At 44.8% G+C, this 19,002-nt stretch overlaps 1 protein-coding gene across 7 annotated transcripts in view; it reads right to left on the reverse strand.

Annotated features, from left to right (window-relative positions):
- Window positions 1-167: 167 nt before the first annotated feature.
- PRDM16 (PR/SET domain 16) overlaps window positions 168-19,002 on the reverse strand; it is a 310,444-nt gene continuing 291,609 nt past the window's right edge. For 6 of the 7 annotated variants that reach the window (XM_040533380.1, XM_040533378.1, XM_040533377.1 and 3 more), the window contains 6 exons: window positions 17,776-17,853; window positions 11,593-11,762; window positions 10,617-10,791; window positions 9,130-9,360; window positions 8,028-8,202; window positions 168-6,143 (listed from right to left, as the gene is read on the reverse strand). In XM_040533380.1, the coding sequence (XP_040389314.1) occupies window positions 6,009-6,143; window positions 8,028-8,202; window positions 9,130-9,360; window positions 10,617-10,791; window positions 11,593-11,762; window positions 17,776-17,853 (964 nt within the window). In that variant the 3' untranslated portion in view covers window positions 168-6,008. The remainder of the gene's footprint in view (window positions 6,144-8,027; window positions 8,203-9,129; window positions 9,361-10,616; window positions 10,792-11,592; window positions 11,763-17,775; window positions 17,854-19,002) is intronic. The other variant, XM_040533382.1, reaches the window with a different exon arrangement.

The raw sequence follows: 19,002 nt of genomic DNA on the forward strand, positions 1-19,002 counted from the left end.
AGCACTGCGTTCCCTTTCGGGCGTGCTCTCCGTACTACACCCATACAACTTACACCGAAGCTTACACACAACTTACACCACCCCACCGCTGCGCCTGGTGCTGTGCCTCTGCCACTCCTCCCAGAAAAAAAAAGCTCGCAGGACCACTGCTTATAAAAGCACACAGGTTTATTGCATATCAATCTCATGTATAAATTCCTTGTAGCATTGGAAAGATTACATTTGGTATACATTCCTATTCTACAGCATTAACCTCAAAATCAGCTTTTTCTATTCATTATTTTAAAGGAATTTCTCTACACAAGTACATTTGTCTTTTATCACAAGCATCAAAATGAAATTTGTAAAATCGCTTTTTTAATTATTTTCTACACTTCATATCTTTTATTTCATTATGCTCCCAACAAAGCGATTTCATATTAATTAATAACTGCCAACACTTTTTTTTTTCTTTCTTTCTTGGCAGTTCAAGGCTTCTAGCCTCAGACGCAAAATCTAATCACATATACAATAAGTGCATCTACGGAATTTTTTTCTTTTTAATAAAAATTTCACAAACAGACACAATAATGACTGCTAAACACAAGTCATGCACAGTTTACTTATAAACATAACAGAAGCAATATACAATCAAGAATGATATGGAACAAGCACCATCCTCTTTCTCAATGTTTTTTAAACATTATATGAAAACCAGACATTTACAATTGATTTAAAAAAACACTATACAGTTCTAAAGAAAAAAAAAAACTAAATCATATCTGTATTGTAACAATGGGAAAAGGAATGACATGGGATGCACAGATTTATGATTCTTGCAAGCACAATATATATATGTTTTAAATTACATCTTCTGCAGGCTGGAAATGACATCAGGGCAAAACATCTCTTGCTTTGAAGAGAGCAACGAGAATGTAAAAGACATTGAGAATTACTTTCAGAATTACTTTGTTCACATGTGAATTGCACATTTGGAAATCAAAGCTGCCTTTTTTTTCTTTTTCATTCTTTTTCCAAAGTGGTAATAAGAATTAATGACAGAAGAAAAAAATAATCTCGGAATCATTCAATAACATTTTAATCACAGTATCACTCAACACTACAGAGAAAAAGGTTCATGGCTTTGTGAGCACACCACTGACCGTCACCCAGGAGCAGAGGGTTTTGCCCTGATGTTACCAGCACCGTGCCGCGCTCCCCGCCGGGTTTGAGGCAGGCGGCGAAGCGCAGGCTCCTCCACCACGGTGCTCCCCCTTCCCCGCCACACACACACACACACAGTACAGCACGTAAAAATTGAATGTAAGTCAGTAGGTTGAAACTGGCTGAGGGGAGGGGGCTCACAATCCAGTGCTTTGATGCTTAGAGTCTAAACATGTTCACGTCGTTGTGCAAGTGCTTTCGAAATGCTTCGCAGGAAGCGAGAAGCCGTTTTCAAGAACATCTACCGAGAGCCTAAGTGCTGCTGAGGGAGAACCCGAACGCTTCCACTACTTTGTTTTAAGCAAGACAGAAACCAAGCTCCGCGTTTTGTCCTGGGATGCAGTTTAGCAGACCCAGCTCGGGTTTTGCTGTTGAACCCTGCCTGGGTTGGGTTTGCCGCTGACACCGAGCCGCGCCTCTCCAGCCCCGCGCTTCTGCTCCTCTCTGCTGTGACCACGAGTGAACAGCGCGCAGCCAGCGCAGCCGGCTGCCCCACGGGACATCCCCGGGCACCGAACGGCAGCGCAGGCAGCTCCTGCCGGGTGTGCGCAGCTCCCCTGGGTGCACCGACACCCTCGGCACTGCCGCTGCTCTGCCAGCTTTGCGCCCCAGCCCCGGCCGTTCCCATCACTGCTCAAAACCCCGCAGCCGAGCGCGTGCCTCAGGCCTGCGTCCTCCTCTGTGGTGGGCTCGTACGGAGGGGACACGGCCCCGCGGTGCTCAGAAGCCCCACGGGACCCTTACAGTTGCTCTTTGCTGCAGCCTCCTTCGGCCACACCTGGGGATAGGAAACATCCCGCAGCCTGCCCCCGTCCCCTTGCTGTCGTGGCAGTATGGCTACGAGATGTGGCGGTACATTTAATAAATAGATCCTACGCAAATATCCTTGCTTTGCATCACACCTCGCATGGTGCCCTCGCTTTCACACCAACGCCAGGCCGTACTGAAACCGCTGCAACTACGCGCCCTGCTGCACCGCACCGCCATCGGGGGGTCCTGAGCACGCCGTGCTGGTGGCATCGGGTGTCCTTAGGCACTACGGCTCCGTGTCCCCTGGAGCTGGGGGGACCTGCCCGTGCCAGCAAGCCAGCTCCGTCCTGACGGCAGAGCCGTCCTCGACACGCGCACGTCTTGGGAAACATCCTTCAAAGCTAAGTGACCGCTTTTGTCCAAAATAGCAAAGCAAAACCTAAACATCTGCTACGAGCTGCAACACATTTTAAGTGCAATTGAATGAGAGCTACAAGATAAATAGAAATTCAGTGAGGCTTTCTCTTTATTTAACTGTGGAGAAATTAAAACTTGTCATCAGTGCTAAATTAGAGGAGTCAGGAGATCCTAAAGCAAGCAGAGGCACTAGCTCGAGAAAACGGGAAGAAAACTGAATTAGGAAAATGCAAAAAGAAAAAAAAAATCATTTCATGATTTAAAAAGCTCTATTTTTCATGTCCTTGATCCCTGGCTGGCCCGTGCCCCTGGCCAGCAGCATGCCGCACGAGGCGGTGGGCTCGCTCCGGCAGAGCCATGGGGAGCTGCCCCCCAGGGAGCCGCCGACCTGCTCCTCTGGAGACACGACGCAACAGAACGGAGGGCTGAGATGCTGAAGGGAAGACCAAAAAAAAAAAAAAAACAACAACAAAAACAACAACCCACAAACCCCACAGTAACATTTGCATTGCTCAGTACTTGGCCCACGCTTTGGAGACCAGCTCGCTGCTGCTCCGGGAGCTCCCCGTGCCGAGGAGCGCGATGCCGACCTCTTCGAAGCTGCCTTCGGTGTCGCGCAGAGCCCTGGGGCAGGGCGAGCAAACGTCCCACCAAGGCAGCCGCGGCCGCGCTCCCTGCTCAGAGGGGGCTCGGCTCGCTCCGGGCACGCAGGAGGCCAGCAGCAGGAGCGAGGCGTTCGGGCTTCCCCAGGGCAGGGACGGACCCGTGCCACCGCTCGGTGTCTCCTGGCGCCTGGGTGCCGCGGGGCCGAGCCGTCCCGTGGCCGAGCGCTTCCCCGTCCCCCCGCTGGCGCGGGGCTGGCTCGGCGGAGGCTGCTTTTGCTTCCCAGCCCACCAAGGAAATAAATAGGAACCGGAGTCGGATGCAGCTGGCACCCAACTGCAAGGGTAACAAAACGTATGATTGTCTGGAGAATGGGCAGCAAGAATAGCAGGATTAATCGGGGTCGTTTGGCACGTTAACAAACTCTTCCTACTCCCTGGTTATCGATCATACAACATACAACCTTAATTACACCAGTTTGGTCCTTCGCTACATACTTATATTAACATTATTTCTTCACAATAATGATATCTAATGCAAAAAATACTGTTAAGGAAGAAATAAAATAAGAAAAGAATTAGCAAAAAATTACAAGGTATGTACAGATTAAAATAAATTCCCTCCGGAAGAGAAAACAGTTCTTTTATTATTTTCAGTTGGCCCCTGGGGGAATAATTTAAAGGCCGAGCGCCTGGGCAGGGCGGTGCTGCAGCAGCAGCGAGCGGGCAGCAGGGGCTGGGGGCGTCCCAGCGCCGCTCGCAGACCGGTGCCTCCTGACAGTGCCGGGTCCTGGGCCGTGTCTGCCCGGGAGCTTTGTGCAAATACATGAAGCAGTTCGGCTTCCGCTGCCTGGTGGATTCAGAGCCTTGGGCACTTTCACAGGGTGATGTGGAGAACCAAATGGGAAGGGTAAATTTTCTTGGAAAATGCACCGACGCCGCCAGTTTACCTTTTGTTCCTCCTATACCGACGTATAGAGATGCCTTCCTTCTCAGGTGGTCTGAGGCTCCTGACTATCCAAAACGAGCCCCAGGTGTGCTCTGGGGAGCAAGGAGCGAATTACAAAGGGTCCCTAACAAAACCTCCACTTATCTGAGTAGCTGTTTCCTTCGTTTCAGCGTGCTGGAACGGGGCTCCCGTGTTGTGTTCCTCCATCCTGGACTGGCACAGGAGCTCCTGTCTGGTTTCTTTCAAAGTCGGCAGAGCCTGAGCATGTCAAGTACTTACAGGCAGATACACTGACCACCGTGTGCTGCTTCTCTGAAACCAGCCGCCAACCCAGGCCTGCAGGCAGTTACTACCAGATATGATACCTGCTAGAAGCACACCGGCACTAAAATATTGCAGACCCGAGGGGAAAGGCTCCTCCTGGCCTCACCGGCTTTGTACAGCCAGGCTGCCAGAGCACCCCAGGCTCCAGCCGGCGTTCACTCGGTGGTAGCAGCAGTCCAAGCCTCGGAAATTCTCATTTTTATCATGTGGCAAATAGCAAATTCTCAGGACACACATCCTAAATTTTATCCGTATAGCCAATGTTGTTCTTTGCAATAGGTCTAATCACTTCCCAGACCATTCAGAAATTCAGCTTTACCTGCAAAATCACTGCTGCAACACCGGACTGTGATCACAACGCACAACGGCACGAACGCCACAGCATTTCTGGAGGCTGCTTTGTATCGGTAAAAAAAAGATGAGACTTTGAAGCAATTTGAAATCACACATAAAATATCTGTGAGCAATTTTAGAGTCAGAAAGACAATTCTGTTCTTATATGTGCTCGAATAGTGGGTTGAACCCCTGACACTGCTGAAGCAAGGGAACTTTAACCTTCCTATTAAAATTACAGGCCAACTGGCAGTGTGCTGCCCATAAACAACCATCCAGCAAACCAAAACAACGGCAGGAGTCAGAAATGTCTGCCACAATTCCCAGATACTGCCGACACCGAAAAGACACCACTCTGAAGCAAACCCTGGGAGGCGAAGCAGAAGCCGCGAGCACCCCTCCGCAGGCCGGACCTGCCCGCCCCGCACCTCCCCGCACACGCCCGCACCTCTCGGGCACGGATTTACCCGGGGGTGCTCACACCTGGGGAGGTCCAAGCGGCCCTGCCGTGAGGTACGGGGCCAGAGCGGGGCCGAATGCCACCGCCCCGCTCGCCGGAGATTTTCTGAGCACGGATTTTGTTCTGAAGCACTCGGGATGCTCCGAGCGCAGGCAGCAGCTCGGGCTCGCAGGCACTACCAGAGATGGAAGCTCTCCCAGCCTTGCGGCGCAGGCACAGGCAGAAGGGCTTTCAGGGCACAGCCGATGCCTGTGAACCACATATTTGCATGATACACCAACAACCCAGCCTCAGCAATGCTCCAGGCTGAAGATTTCTCAACCGGGACACCGCATGTAGCGTAGCATGACCACAGGCAGCGTGGCCTCACACTCGAGAAGCTTTGGGCTGTGCCAGTAGGTTTGGTTGGGAACAAAGGATAGGGCATATTTCTGTGGGAGTGCACAAGTTCAGATTCTTTCTGAGGTCAATTAAATTTACCCTTCCCTGGTGTAACTCCAGTGACTCTGTCAGAATTGCACCAGGGATAGGTCCGACCTGGCTCTGTTTCCTTGCTATCCCATTATTTGGCTGAGTTGAAGGGATTAAGCTACCGAATGGTTTCAAGATGTGATTTATATGCGGGCTTCACTGGCGCAGTGATACCTTCTCGTAATGTTAGAGGGATCAATATTTGATTGCACTGTTGCAATTCATGTCTTGCTTATGCTATTCCTACAGACTGAAATCCTGGGGCTGCATCAGTTATCCAGTTTTGGAGAGGTTCGTTCTGATAAATTACAAATGAAAACTCTGGACAGGTAAAAATGCAGGACTTGCAGGTCGGATGCGACAGGTTTCTTTCTCAGCCAAAAGTCCAGGCGACTCCTGAGGCCCTCCCATCCATCTTCTGCTCGCTGGGATTTTTGCTAGGATAATTGCAGCACCACCGCCTCCTCGCTGGGACTCTGGCCAGTGCCTTGTTGACCTCTCAGAGGTGGTTGATAGGGTTAAAGGTCCCCGACTCTGAAGCTGCTCCTGCCATGTCCAACCAAGCACCCAGAGAGTTCTGGGAGGACGCGTGGAGGGGAGCGTTCTCAGACAGGGACAGCATCATTGCATAAGCCTGCAGGAGAAGAGAGTAACGCAGGGGACGTGTGAATACGCACGCAGGACAGGCCACAATAACCTGTGCGAAGCACAGCACGACCTCACCAAAACATAAGATTGCCAGCACCCTTCGGCCTGGGCTAAGAATCTTGCCAGTGTTTAGGAACACAGGCATGGAAAGCTCGTTGGTATTCCCAGTGCGCTCGTATGTTCTTGTTGGGTCACTGCTGCAGTGAAGTGGTTAAGTGTCTGCTGAGAATTTGCATGGAGACTTGTGTTTGCTACCACAGGACCTGACTGCTTCTCCAACCCAGATGTTCTCCCTCTTCCAAGACTCATACGCCCTTTGCATCCTTTCACAGCCCAAACAAATGTGAAGCCTTGGGTAGGTGATAACCTCACGTACCGGAGGTAAAAGCCTGTGTAACTGCCACCTGTGACATGAAACAGCGGAGGACACAGCTTCCCCCATCCTGCGCCAGCTGGTGCGACGGATGTTCCCACGTGTGAGTGCAGTGGTGGCTGTGCAGCCCTCTCCTTCACACTGAGGCTGCACCCACCCAGGCACAAGCCTTTGCAGGGCAACAGCCAAAGACCACACCTCATCTGGGACACTGGTACAACACTCAGTGCAGTAGGACCCTTAGCAATGCATCTGTGATGGTGACAATACCAACCGGTCGTCCGACTTCGGCCTCTTCAGGCTGAGAGTCAGACCTACTTGTCAAGTCAACACACCATCTGCTGGAGGCACGTGCTGGGAGAGGTTCAGCTTGGTAGTGCTAAGGACGTGCACGCTTCTCAAACTGTGTAAAAGACAGACAGCTCCCAAGGAGTGCTGTGCTGCTCACACAAACGGTGTTTTACGACTGCATTCCCTGGTTCTAATTGTTTAAATTACTTATTGCCATTTAAGTGTAACCAGGCTTGCACCTCATACAGTATGAGCCTGGTTCAAAAAGCACAGACCCCCGCCAAGCATCAGACAGACCTAACGAAGTAGGACGAATTTGAAAGGAGCAAGCTTTCCCAGGTAGTTAGTACATTTGCCATATTAGTAACAGGACACATGTAAGAGTTAGGCAAGTGGCTTGTGCTTTACTTAGTTTCCCCTGGAAAAAAAGCCATGTCCTGTCCCTTCCCCAGCTTTAGCCCTAGCACCTACTGTGGAGGACAAAACTTCACAAATTCCAGCTGATGATAAATCAAAAATCTTGTTGTGCATGGCGGCTGCATTAAGCTACTGCTTTGCTGGACATTGGGGATAGATTTCAAGACACATTCTGCTGCTTGAAGGTTAGAAAAGGACTCCAGTGCAACAGCTGAGCTTATCCCCCGTATTAAATATCATCAAGCCTCCACTAACATACTTGACACTTGTCAGGATGGACATTATTCACACCCTTTACTTTACACCACGTTCCATAGCTAGGTGCAAAGTGGTTCTCTGAAAGCAGAAGCCCAAATTCCCTACATAGCCAACGATGATAGTTGGGCAGTAATTCCGAGCACCTTTCTTAGAGGCGTACAGTTAGAAGTGTTGAGTGTGAGCTCTCCTGTCCAGCACAGTGAAGCATAAATACATAATAGTCAGAAAAAGACATTTATACAGACAGATAGAAACAGACAGATGCCGCTATCTTTCTCTATAAGCATGTTCTCACAACACAGGCTTAATGATAAATTGACCTGGTGACCTAGAAGTGACGCCCACTCCATTTCTTCTCAATTTCTGTATAGTTGCAACAAGACACAGTTCCCACACGATTCACTTATTACAGACAGAATTCCTGCTCACTGGAAGGGGAAAATAAACCTTAGCTAAAGGAGGCCAGCTGCTTGCTAATCCTATGGTACATGCTGGCGGCAAGCTAGATAAAATGTTCTGTCATATACCCACCTGGTTTTTAGCCTGCCTGTACAGAGTCTGTTTTATTGTCTCAGAGTCTAAGGTGGAATTAAACACATCTTTAACTTCAAATGCTTCCTCGGCTGCTTTGCGAAGATCCAGCCCCTTCCCAAAATTCGGCATCTGCTCCAAATCTAACAAGCCGGCTTCGTCCTCCTCAACACACCTGTACCAATGACCAGGGGAAGGGGTTGACCTGTTGTTAGCTCATCTCACCGTTCACAGACCAGCCAATGTGAGTGGTGCTAACCCAGTGCCTGCATGCACATACCATGGGGGTCTCAAAGCCACATGCGTGAGCGGACAGACAGACGAACACAGAAATGACACAAAGCGCAAGGAGTAAAGAAAAAGTGGAGAGCATGACTACGCACGTACAAGCATTAGTGCTATAAATATTTGCGGTTCAGCCTGACTACAGTTCACTGTGTGGAGGTGTCCAATTGCTGTCCACTCCCCGACATGTCCGACAGTGTGTCCGTGTCCACAGAACACTGCTGCATTCTGAGTTGCAATGAAAATAGCGATGCACTGAGACTAGACAAGATGCTGCTCTTTGCATCACAGGACATTTGTTACGAATATCAAACTGAGGCAGCAAAAGCGATGCTAAGCCTACACCATGTCCAACAAACTAATTTTGAAGGTGTATAGATATGGCTTGACCTCAGGAAGAAAAAATCACTTTTTCCCAGCACTCTGGTGACTTCACCTGAAGTCAACATTTTGCGCAGTACGAATTGGGGTGTATACATATGCCTCTCCCTTTGCCCTGACCAGGGTTTTAGAGACGGACATTATCCACTGAACTGTGGTATGCGGAAAAGGTGTTTTCTGTTTTGGACTAACTCTTTTCCTGTTATTAACTCCTCAAGTCTTGGATATCCATCTTATCACAGATTCTCCTTGCAGTCCACTTGTTTCGTATCCCCCACCATGGTGAAAATGGAATCTTTCAAGTGAATGCTTAAATCAAACTGGAGGTATGATATATGGCTTGAAAAATAAAACAGTAGCACTCACAATCTACCAGTGACACAGGGTCAGAAGTCTGGCCCACATTTGACTTCTCAAAGGGAACGGCCCACCTCACCTTCGGGTGTGGTCAAAGCTCATGTTGAGAGATGTGGGCTCTTCATCTTCTTCATCCTCATACGCTCCTCGGGGCTCTGTGGTGGGTGATACTGTTTCATCCTGTGACTTCCCTGTCAGGCTGTCATCGTCTTCCTCTTCCAGTTCTTCATCTTCATCATCCACATCTTCTGTTTTCTCATTTGATAATCCATGACACTGGGAATTGCCATCAATATCCTGGATTTCTGGCCTGAAATATTTGGTCAAGGGGGAAAGAAAAAAAGAAAAAGAAAAGACACCAAATGAGTAAGTCGTGCCTTTTCACTGTAATGTAAGACTTTATTAATTTTATATACGTGTATACATGCAAACATATAGAGACGTATCTTTGTTCATACACATATCATTTACACTGCAAGGAAAAGGAAAACAGACATGTTTTAGGCAGTTAAAATTCAGCCTTCACAATTTCTTAACAGCCAATGAGCATGTCAAGTATATACCAACCCAAATGCTCTTTAAACTATAATTTTGTCTAGTCTGGATTTAAATGATGCTTTTCCATCTCATAATATAACATCTGTGGGACACGGGACTTTCCTCCTCTCTGCTTCTGTATTCTAACAACCTCCCTTTTAGCAACCAGATGCAGGAAGCTTCCTCACAGCATAACCCAACAGCCAGCCTAAATTCTCTCTCACATTACTTTGCTTATTCACACCCACAGCAGACTCCAAGAGATTAGGAGTTTTAAATTACATTACGAGAATGAGAGTGTGATCAACAGTGCTATGGACTAAGACCCCAGTAGGATGCCACCAAGTGACGTAAGGTAAGTGTAGCATCTTTACCAGAAATTTTATGCCAGCACGTTCCAGACTGCTTACTGTTCCCTACGCGGGTTGTATCATTCTGTGGATTTCTCATACTTACATTCTGGACTTACACCTTAATATTGGCATTGAATAGCTATTTGTGAAAGCAAGAGAGCTGCAGGTGTGAGTTATTATACATTCAGATTTGCTGAAATCCACAGATACAGACAGATCTGAAACACATTAAAAGACTAGAAAAGCAGGTGCCTCTGATCTTTGACAGAACAGGCCAACTGATTTTATGGCAGAAGGTCAACGGATCACTAATGACATTTTTATCTAGTGATGAAATTGCATTTTATGACAACTGTTGCACTGGAGCTAACTTTGCAGCAATCTGCCTGCCTGCCTTCTGTTAGCACAACCCCATTACTTGTCCCCACCGGTTTCAGCTACATCTCTGAATATTAGCATCTCTCCTGTAAGCCTTCCTAACTTAAATCACTTTCTGAAACGATTTAATACCAGGCTTAGAGCTTAAAGTTGATTGTATTTTCCTTCCAAACTGCTACATTTCTACATTTCTCTCTTTTGAGTGTTTTACATCACGTACTGCAGGACAGAGGCTGAGACTGGTCTTTTAACCATGTTAACAATACATGTCACCAGGTAATTTTATTTGCTTGTCTACCTTTTATCTGCTAAAGTTGATGCTTGATTCATTTCACTATTTGCAATAAAATTTCTGATTTCAGAGAAATACGAATCCTCTTTTTCATCTAAAAGTGCATGGTTGTCTGACTCCGAGTTTGGGGAAGAGGCACTGGTCCCAAGGTGGTTTGTAATGACTCCAGAGTGCTGGCTCACTGAGTGAGAGAAACAAGAAAAGAGAACAGGAGAAACAATCAGATATTGTCAAAGCTATTATTAAGAGGAAAAATCAAGGAGGAACATTATGCAACAATCCCCTCACTATATATTGAGAATGTAATATTTAAGAGAAATCTCATGGACCAAAGCTGCCAACAGAGGCTCATGTTTTCCAGACTTGAACTACAGAGAGACACATGGATGGTATTTAGCATTTACGGATGGTATATACAAATCAGGAACCACTATCCATTGTATAGCTGTTTGCCTTTGACTTTACCATAAAGCTTTTCCCTTGGCTGAGAGATCACTTAGCTGGCTTCAGCACAGGAATTTCTTCCTCCAGTTTTTCTCTCAGGACAAAGTCTATTTATCTTCTTGAATTTCACATAGAGCTACACATGCATTTCAGGTTGAAAACCCCCGGTAAAGTTTGGTGTGTCTGCAACAACTTTGTACCAAAAGGTCTCATGATGGGAGGTTACGCTCCCCGGACAGCGTCCCCAGGAGGTTAGTGTCATGACTGCTATTTCGTGATCGGAAAAGGGCACACGGACCTGCCGGGAGCGTGGCAGAGCTGAGTACTCTGCATGTGTGCCCGTGTTACCGTGATACTGCAGCTATACGTATCATTGGCTGCATGAGGAGGTGGCATTTGGATTTTGCTACCTAAGGATGCTCGGCATAAAGAAACAGTGCTTTCCATGAAGGCCTCCCCAGGTGACCAGAGAGATGAGACCATGGTGTCTTCTCCCTCCGGCGCCCCAGCAGAACCACCCAGCAATGCCATTTGCTACCTGGAACATTCTCGTGTTCGTGTTTCTTAAGATGTCGGTCCAAGTTGGTCTGCTGCCCAAAGCATCGGTTACACAGGTGGCATTTGAATGGCTTCTCCTTGTTATGGATGTTTCGAACGTGCCGCTGGAGGTTGGAGGAAATGCTGAATGACCTGTCACAGTATTTACACCTGAAAAATAGAAGCAAATGCCAAAGAGTGCAACGTGAGGGGAAAAAAAAAAAGAAAAATCTGACTACCAGAAAACCAGAAAATGTTGGTCTATAAATCTTTACTCAGCTGAGGACCTGGAACGCACGAGGCATTAATCATTCCAGACAAATCTAATATTATTGTTACTCAAGGAGCACAAAGAAAGGATTAGGATTAATTAAGAAGTGAGCCGTCCAAACAAATAAGAATTTTAAACAAAATAATTACTTTTCCACACATCAATGTAAAAATAAAAAAGGTGAGTTAATTTATTTCTCATTTTGTAGGGGAAGCAGGTGAAATATGGGGAGAGGAGAAAGAAGACAGAATGAGAAGAAAGAAGGGAGGTTAAAAATATAAAACCATTATTAGCTTGCACATCCCTACACGACACAGTTATCTGGACATACAGACAAACCTAGATTTATTTCTGAAATTCCTTGTGGTACTCAAGATACAGGCAGCAGAACATGCCTTTAAAGGCAATTACGGTTATTATTACAGTACAATAGCTCCCAAGAAATACACTGTAGTTTCCAAACAGGATAAGATTTACTCCTATGTAGCGAATATTTGGTTTCTGATGAAAAAAATGTGCAGCGTAAGGAGCCAAGCCAGAATGTTTAGGGAAGCTGTTGAGTGAAGAAATGTTGTCTCTGAAAAATCCCTCGGCAGGAACCACGGTAGATGTGTTGGAAGCTTGTTCAAAGTTGCCATCCCCTCTCCGGATTCAGATTCCCTCAGAATAAAAGCAAGGCTTTTGTAAACCCCGATGCTGTGAGCTCGGACCTCTGCTCTCCCCCCCAGCGCCGGCACCACTGCAGCCGCTGTACAGAAGAGGGCAGCTTCGAGCCGCCGTGAAAAGTTTCGGGACTAGAGCTACAGAAAATTAATTCTTTGAACCAACCTGAGTCCCTCATTAGGTCTCCCTTTAAATACATCGTTTGTACCTCAACAAAACTGCCTTCCTCATGGCTGTGCTTCCAAAGCCCATGGGAAGCAGAATCCCTTCTCCACTACTGACCTTTGCAAATCTTGCACACTTATGGGACAAAATAAAAACTGTTCACAAGCCCCCGGAATGCCAGAACAAAACCACTTGCTTTAGCTGAACTGCTCTAAGAACAGAATTTGTCCCACTGAGCTGAGCTACCATGTGATAAGGCACAAGGACGGTGGGCATGTTTTAGGAGTGCCATTACTCCACTGCTCGAACAGGGCACACAAATGTATCCTGGGCTTCTGTCATTCAGGTATGAAGCTAGATTTGTCTTGACAGTAAGGACATGGTATCGTTTTCCTGCAAACACGACAGATTCAAATGCGAGAAGGGGGTGTGAGTGTAAAAAATCTATATTGTGAAACACACACACAATTTCCAGATGTGCTACAGCTGTGATTTTTATTTGGTCTCTAAAACCAAATTGATATTATTTTTGGAAATAGCAGAGATACATTTATGAAACACTCTCTCTCTGAGTATTCATGGATTCCATGTCCACCTCTGAATTTCCTACTGTTAAATCACTGAAAAATATTAAGATATCTCAAATAATGAACCTTTATTAACATAGGAATAAAGGCAAATCTCTTATTAAACCATAGTTTTCTCAAACTTAAAAAGTTTGATTTTTTTTTTCCAAAAAATGTGAACAGCTACAGAAGACAAGACATTATTTGAACGTCAGCTGGACAAGCAGTTTATATACTGACAAGTTAAACATGCATGGACTTCCAGCTCTTACTCTCCCCCTACCTGCTAGCACCCAACGAGTCTGATTTCACGAGTTGCCAGGCTTCTGCAGCTTCTACTGTTCAGCATTTCAGAAAACTGCAATGTGCAAAACAAATACCCAATATCCTTATTCTGTGGGGTTTTCCTAAGCAGCTTTGCACAGCTGATTCTACCAACACTGCACCGCCAGCCCCCTCCTCTCTGCTGATGCCATGGTCTTCCCTCCCTGCCTGTCCGCACCTCATAAGCAGGAAATATTTCTAGATCAGATCACTGCTGATCCCACCTCGAGACGCACCTTTGCTCACTCCGGGTTGCTCTTCCCATACCCTTCTTACCCCTCTTCCTCAAACCTGCCCTCCTCGGTCCAGCCTCGGCTTTGTGCTGCCGAGGGCCGGGCACGAGGGGAGCATCGGGGCTCCGAGCGCGTGCGGCTGCCCCGCGTACCCCGCGCCCATCACTCACGCCGGCAGCTCCAGGGACTTCAAAGGCAGAGCTCACATGAGCAAGGCAAGAGAGATCTGGCCTCCCGTATGTCAATTTATTTAGATGTTCAGGAAGTCTTTGAAAAGTTCCCTTTGACAGGTCCTCGCTCTAACTATGAGCTATGTGGATCCAGGTTCAGATACAGAGAAAGGATAAAGAGCTTGTTAAAAAAATAGAAAACAGAGGGGCATTGGAAAGGAGCAATATCTAACGTCTGAAAGTAAAGGGACGAGGGAGACGTACTGTATTATTTGTGGTCCCAGAGGGGTCGGTACTTGGGTCTCTGCTGGTTTTAATCTAAATAAATGACCCAGACAGAGGAACCAACTTAAATTCAGGGAAGAGGTGAACACAGAGGCAGGAGAAGAATAAAGCTCAAAAGAAGCTGTATTTACTCTGTAAACAGACTGACAAAATGCTAGTAAAATTTCTTGCTTATCAGTTTAAAGTAACACACCAATAGGCTAAAAAAATACAAAGCAGGACTGAAGGATAGCTAAGAAGGAGCCAAAGCTGGAATGCGGGAGCTCTAAGGAACAGCAGACAGGGCGAAGTCAGAGCTGGAGGCAACCTGGATTCTCCGTATGACAAACAATGGGAAGGGGGAAAACAGACAGCAAACAACGTAAGAATAAGTAACTGAGCTAATCACCGTAAGAAAAAGACAGTTTGGTAACACTACAGAGGTGACGGTAAGGCATTTGATAACATACTTCGTGAAGTTTCAATAGCGTGACTGCACTTGCAAAATTAAAAAAATAAAAAAATAAAATGTAAAACGGAATTACAGTCACAAAGCATAAAACACATGGACAGTGGCTCTTCCTAAATATCAAGTGCACTTACAGCAGGGATGAATTTAGCCTACATTAAAAAAAAAAGAAAATGAGAGAGAAGAGGTTCATATTGAACTGTGTGCAATCTGAAATGCCAGGGTAGATGTCAGCTTTAGTTGTTAGTTTCAGCTTAATGCAGATAACAGGACACGGGGGCCTAAAAGGAAATTAAAGAAAAACAAATTCAAAACAGACGTCAGGAAGCACATCTTTATAGGAGGAATCACAGCCTTACAGGCAGTGCTTAAGGACTGGGTGTAATTCAAGAATCAATTAGATGGCATCCTGGAGGGAAGGCACATTTGAAAGAAGAAAAAAAAAAGCCTTTCTGAATCGAGTAGCTCTTAGTTGTTCTCAGTCCAAGTTTTATGTAGTTTGTGTGATTCTGTGATTCCAGGGACTGAAAACAAAAACAAGAAGCAAACTCACAGCTACAGTATACCCTTATGTTCATGTGTTCCAAGCGTAAGGAGCTTCATTAAAAATCGCCTTGCCGGCATTTTGCTTTGTAACCTCGGAAGGACAACAACCTCCTGCTTTTCACAACGTGAGTCGCCACATAAGTCTGATGTGATCTCACAACACGCCCGAGTTAGTTTGCATTTCTCTGAAAGACGCAGTTTTAAGCTTGATAGTCCTTTTTACCATTGGGTTTTAAAGTACATATTTTTGAATTTTAGATACGGTATAGAAGAATGAAAAGAACTGTGTCTAATTCTATGGTATAGCGTGTTGTCTTTAAGCCACTTCAAATCATTCTCATTTTTAGAAAGCACAGTGCATTAGCAGTTATTTCTCACTCTCCAAAAAACATGTAGCACTTTCCCTTTTCAATAAGAATTAATCGACCTTCATATTGCTCATTTACTACGTATTCCTACCTTATGCCTAATTAAATAGACAGCTACTAACTTTAAATGACTTTGTAAAAGCCACACCACTTATCAATGACAATCAGGAATCAAAAAAACAAAGCATCTGATTTTCTGGCCTGCATTTTTCTTAATCTATATGTGGACGTTTGGTCAGCGTGTAGTAGATTTATGAACATTTTAATTCATATTTTAACAAACTCCAACACTGACAAGAGTCAACAGAAAAAAAGAAACAAAAACATTTAAACAATCAAATGAAAAGTTATAAGCAAGACATCGATAAAACACTGAAAAATCAGCAAGCTGCTTTTACCTGCATAAGGTTGGCACTTTGAAAACAAGCTTTCAAAACAATTAATGCTGCTAAAGTTGGAAATCTCAGTTCTCTGAGAGCAAAAGAAAATCAATGATAATTAAGCTCTTCTGTAAATGTAGCACTAACTCTCAGGAGTGCTATTATAATGCAACATTGTCCAGAAGTCAAACCTCTATTGCAAAAAAAAAACACACGGGCCATTTTCTGGGAGAAGACCAGATCAAATAAATCTGTATTTTCCTAACCTTTGTTAAGTTGCAGGTCTCCTTTTTTGGAAGAAAACTGGACTAACAATCTCTGAATAATTGGGAGTGAGCATTCTACTCAGACAGGGGTGTATGGTGAATACACAGCGTTCATTCAAGGCATATCAAATAACGCAACTGAAAAATCAGAAGAACAGGGAATGGTTCCAAAATATATGTCTGCTTTGGAGAGTTTTTTTTTTTATTATTTTTAATTTACCTAATGTCTACACTCAGAATTCTGTATGGCTCCATACGGAAAAAAAAAATTGACTCTGTACATACCTGGGATTACAATGTGGGAGAAAGTGGCTTCTTAAGTTAAACTAAGCATAAAAATTTGATATATTTGACCAGATGGCCTTTTGCTGCTCATAAATTTGTTTGTTTCTCTTTTTGTAATAACTGTTACGTTAGCTTTGTTGTGAACTTACGACTGTGTATGGAAATACCATAACATTAGCTACCAAAAATGAAATTGTTTGAATTGTTACTACTGTTTGACAACATGCAAAACACTTACTCATGTTATGGAAAACACAATGCTTGATTTTCAGTGAGCTCTCTATTCATCATTCGTTCAGTTTTGCTCGTATACTATTCTAAAAAGAAATGAACCTAAGCATATTTTTGGCCAAAGTTTTTTTGAAACTGACTGCAAAACAGTAAGAAAATATTGGGCAAAAATATTCTATGACAAATGACCCTTCATATATATACTCACACTTACATACATTTTCTCGTGAGGTTTATTGAAATCTAAAAGACTCGCTTAAACAGGAGTCCCTTCAGTAGAGCTCAATGCCCAGGCTGGAACGCACTGCCTGCATTTTCTATAAATGTGTCTGTATGTGCCCTTTTTTCTATACACAACACAAACTGCAGTGTAGAATCAGACTTTTTTGTCCACAACTAGAAGAAAACAGTACAGGCTTCTACCTTAGACACCTAACTAAGTCAAACAGTGTCTGAATTCCCACCCTCTGATCACTCTTTTTAAACTTTGCCACTTAAGTTGGAACACTACCTAACTTAGATTTTAAAACACATATACCACAGGGCTTTTTTTTTTTTTTTTTTTTTTTTTCATCTACTACCCCAGGCACCTCTCACATGCATTAGGAAAAGAAAAAAAAATCTAGCTAGATCCAGCAGTTAATTTACTGGCAAGCCCTTCAAAACAGCCTGATTTTCAGAGACATTCAGCACCTTCAGCTGTCCTTGAGATGAATGGTTAATGTGAGTGTTAAACAACACTGGAAATCAGACCACTCATTTGCCAGCATACATCTAAATATAAGTTAAGTGTCTATCTTCAAGCTGCCAAGCCTGATTATTTTTGGCTGGTACACATAATATACAGTCCTATGAATCACTGTATGTAATGCTACAGGACTGCAGCATTATGTTGGCACAACTTTATAGAAAGGAAAAAAAAATACAGAGTGGTGAATGAGGAGCGTGTTGGGAAAGGGGCAGTATCTGGGGGACAACATCACCTGTAGGGCTGTTCTCCAGTGTGTGTCCGCAGATGTCTTGTCAGATTTGCTGAGCGTGGGAAGATCTTACCACAGTACCTAGACAGTGAAAGCCAAAGTAACCATCAGTGCACGAAAGCTCTGCCACAAGACCAAAATTACAAACACTGTATCACCAGTTGCTATCTCTCTGACTTGTTTTGATACCGTTCCCCAAATTAGAAAATCACTTTGTGCATTTATAACTCTGGGCACATATGTACTGAGGGCAGAAGATGTGGACGCAAGAACTAACAGCATGACGTCCACCTCAGAATAAGAGGATTTACGGTGGTGAGATACTGCTGGAACCCATTTCCATCAGACACAGAACAGCAGTCAATAATGCTGCAACACTGGGAAGGGCAGGAAAAAAAATAAATCAAATGCCTATTATAGGAAGACTTGGGTCAGACCCAAATTCTGACTTAGTAGCTTATTTTGGAGGCCTGGGGAAGTATATAAGAACAAAGAAAGGATACACTGACGCATCCCCAGTATATTCTCCCAGCTTCCAGTAATCTGAAGTTCCAGATCCTTCTGAGCCTAAACTTGAACAGTTGCACTCAACACGGTTTTGCTGAGCTTCTTCCACCTATTTTTCTAAAAGCTTTGCGAATGCATATAAGCTTTTGATGTCCTCAGCCTCCTACAGCAATGAGTTCCTCTGCTGAATTGTGGTGTGTCCAAAAGAATCTCCTGCTTGTTTGAGCCTGTCACTCGTAACTTCATTTGATACTACCCCATTCCTGCATTAGGACAGAGTGGTTAATCACTGACTGTTCACACTGCCCGCCACTTGAGATTTTTATAGATCTCCTTTATATTCTTATTTGGTTGTTTATCACGCAGAATCTACTTGATCATCCCCAGAATTCATAGCATTCGCTTCTAGATAAATGCTGCAGCATTGCATTGCTGTTATCAGGATATACTGCTGGGACTCTGACAGTCTGCTTAGAATAAGGAAATGCAGCAATATAAAATAAAATAAGAGAATGAACTGCGATCCATAATAAATCTGAGTCACAGAAAACTCAAAAGGAAGGGAGGTATAAATAAAAACATTAATTGGGAAATAAAATACTCAGGAGGGAAGGTTATGTTCTGTGTCTGTGAAGCCCGATGCTTAATGTTGTAGAAGGAAAATATGGGCAGACTTTCTTAATTTCAGAGGCATTCAGCACCTTCAAATGTCCTTAAAATGAA

This window comes from Cygnus olor, chromosome 21 (genome assembly GCF_009769625.2).
Source record: "Cygnus olor isolate bCygOlo1 chromosome 21, bCygOlo1.pri.v2, whole genome shotgun sequence".
Classification (NCBI taxonomy): Eukaryota; Metazoa; Chordata; class Aves; order Anseriformes; family Anatidae; genus Cygnus; species Cygnus olor.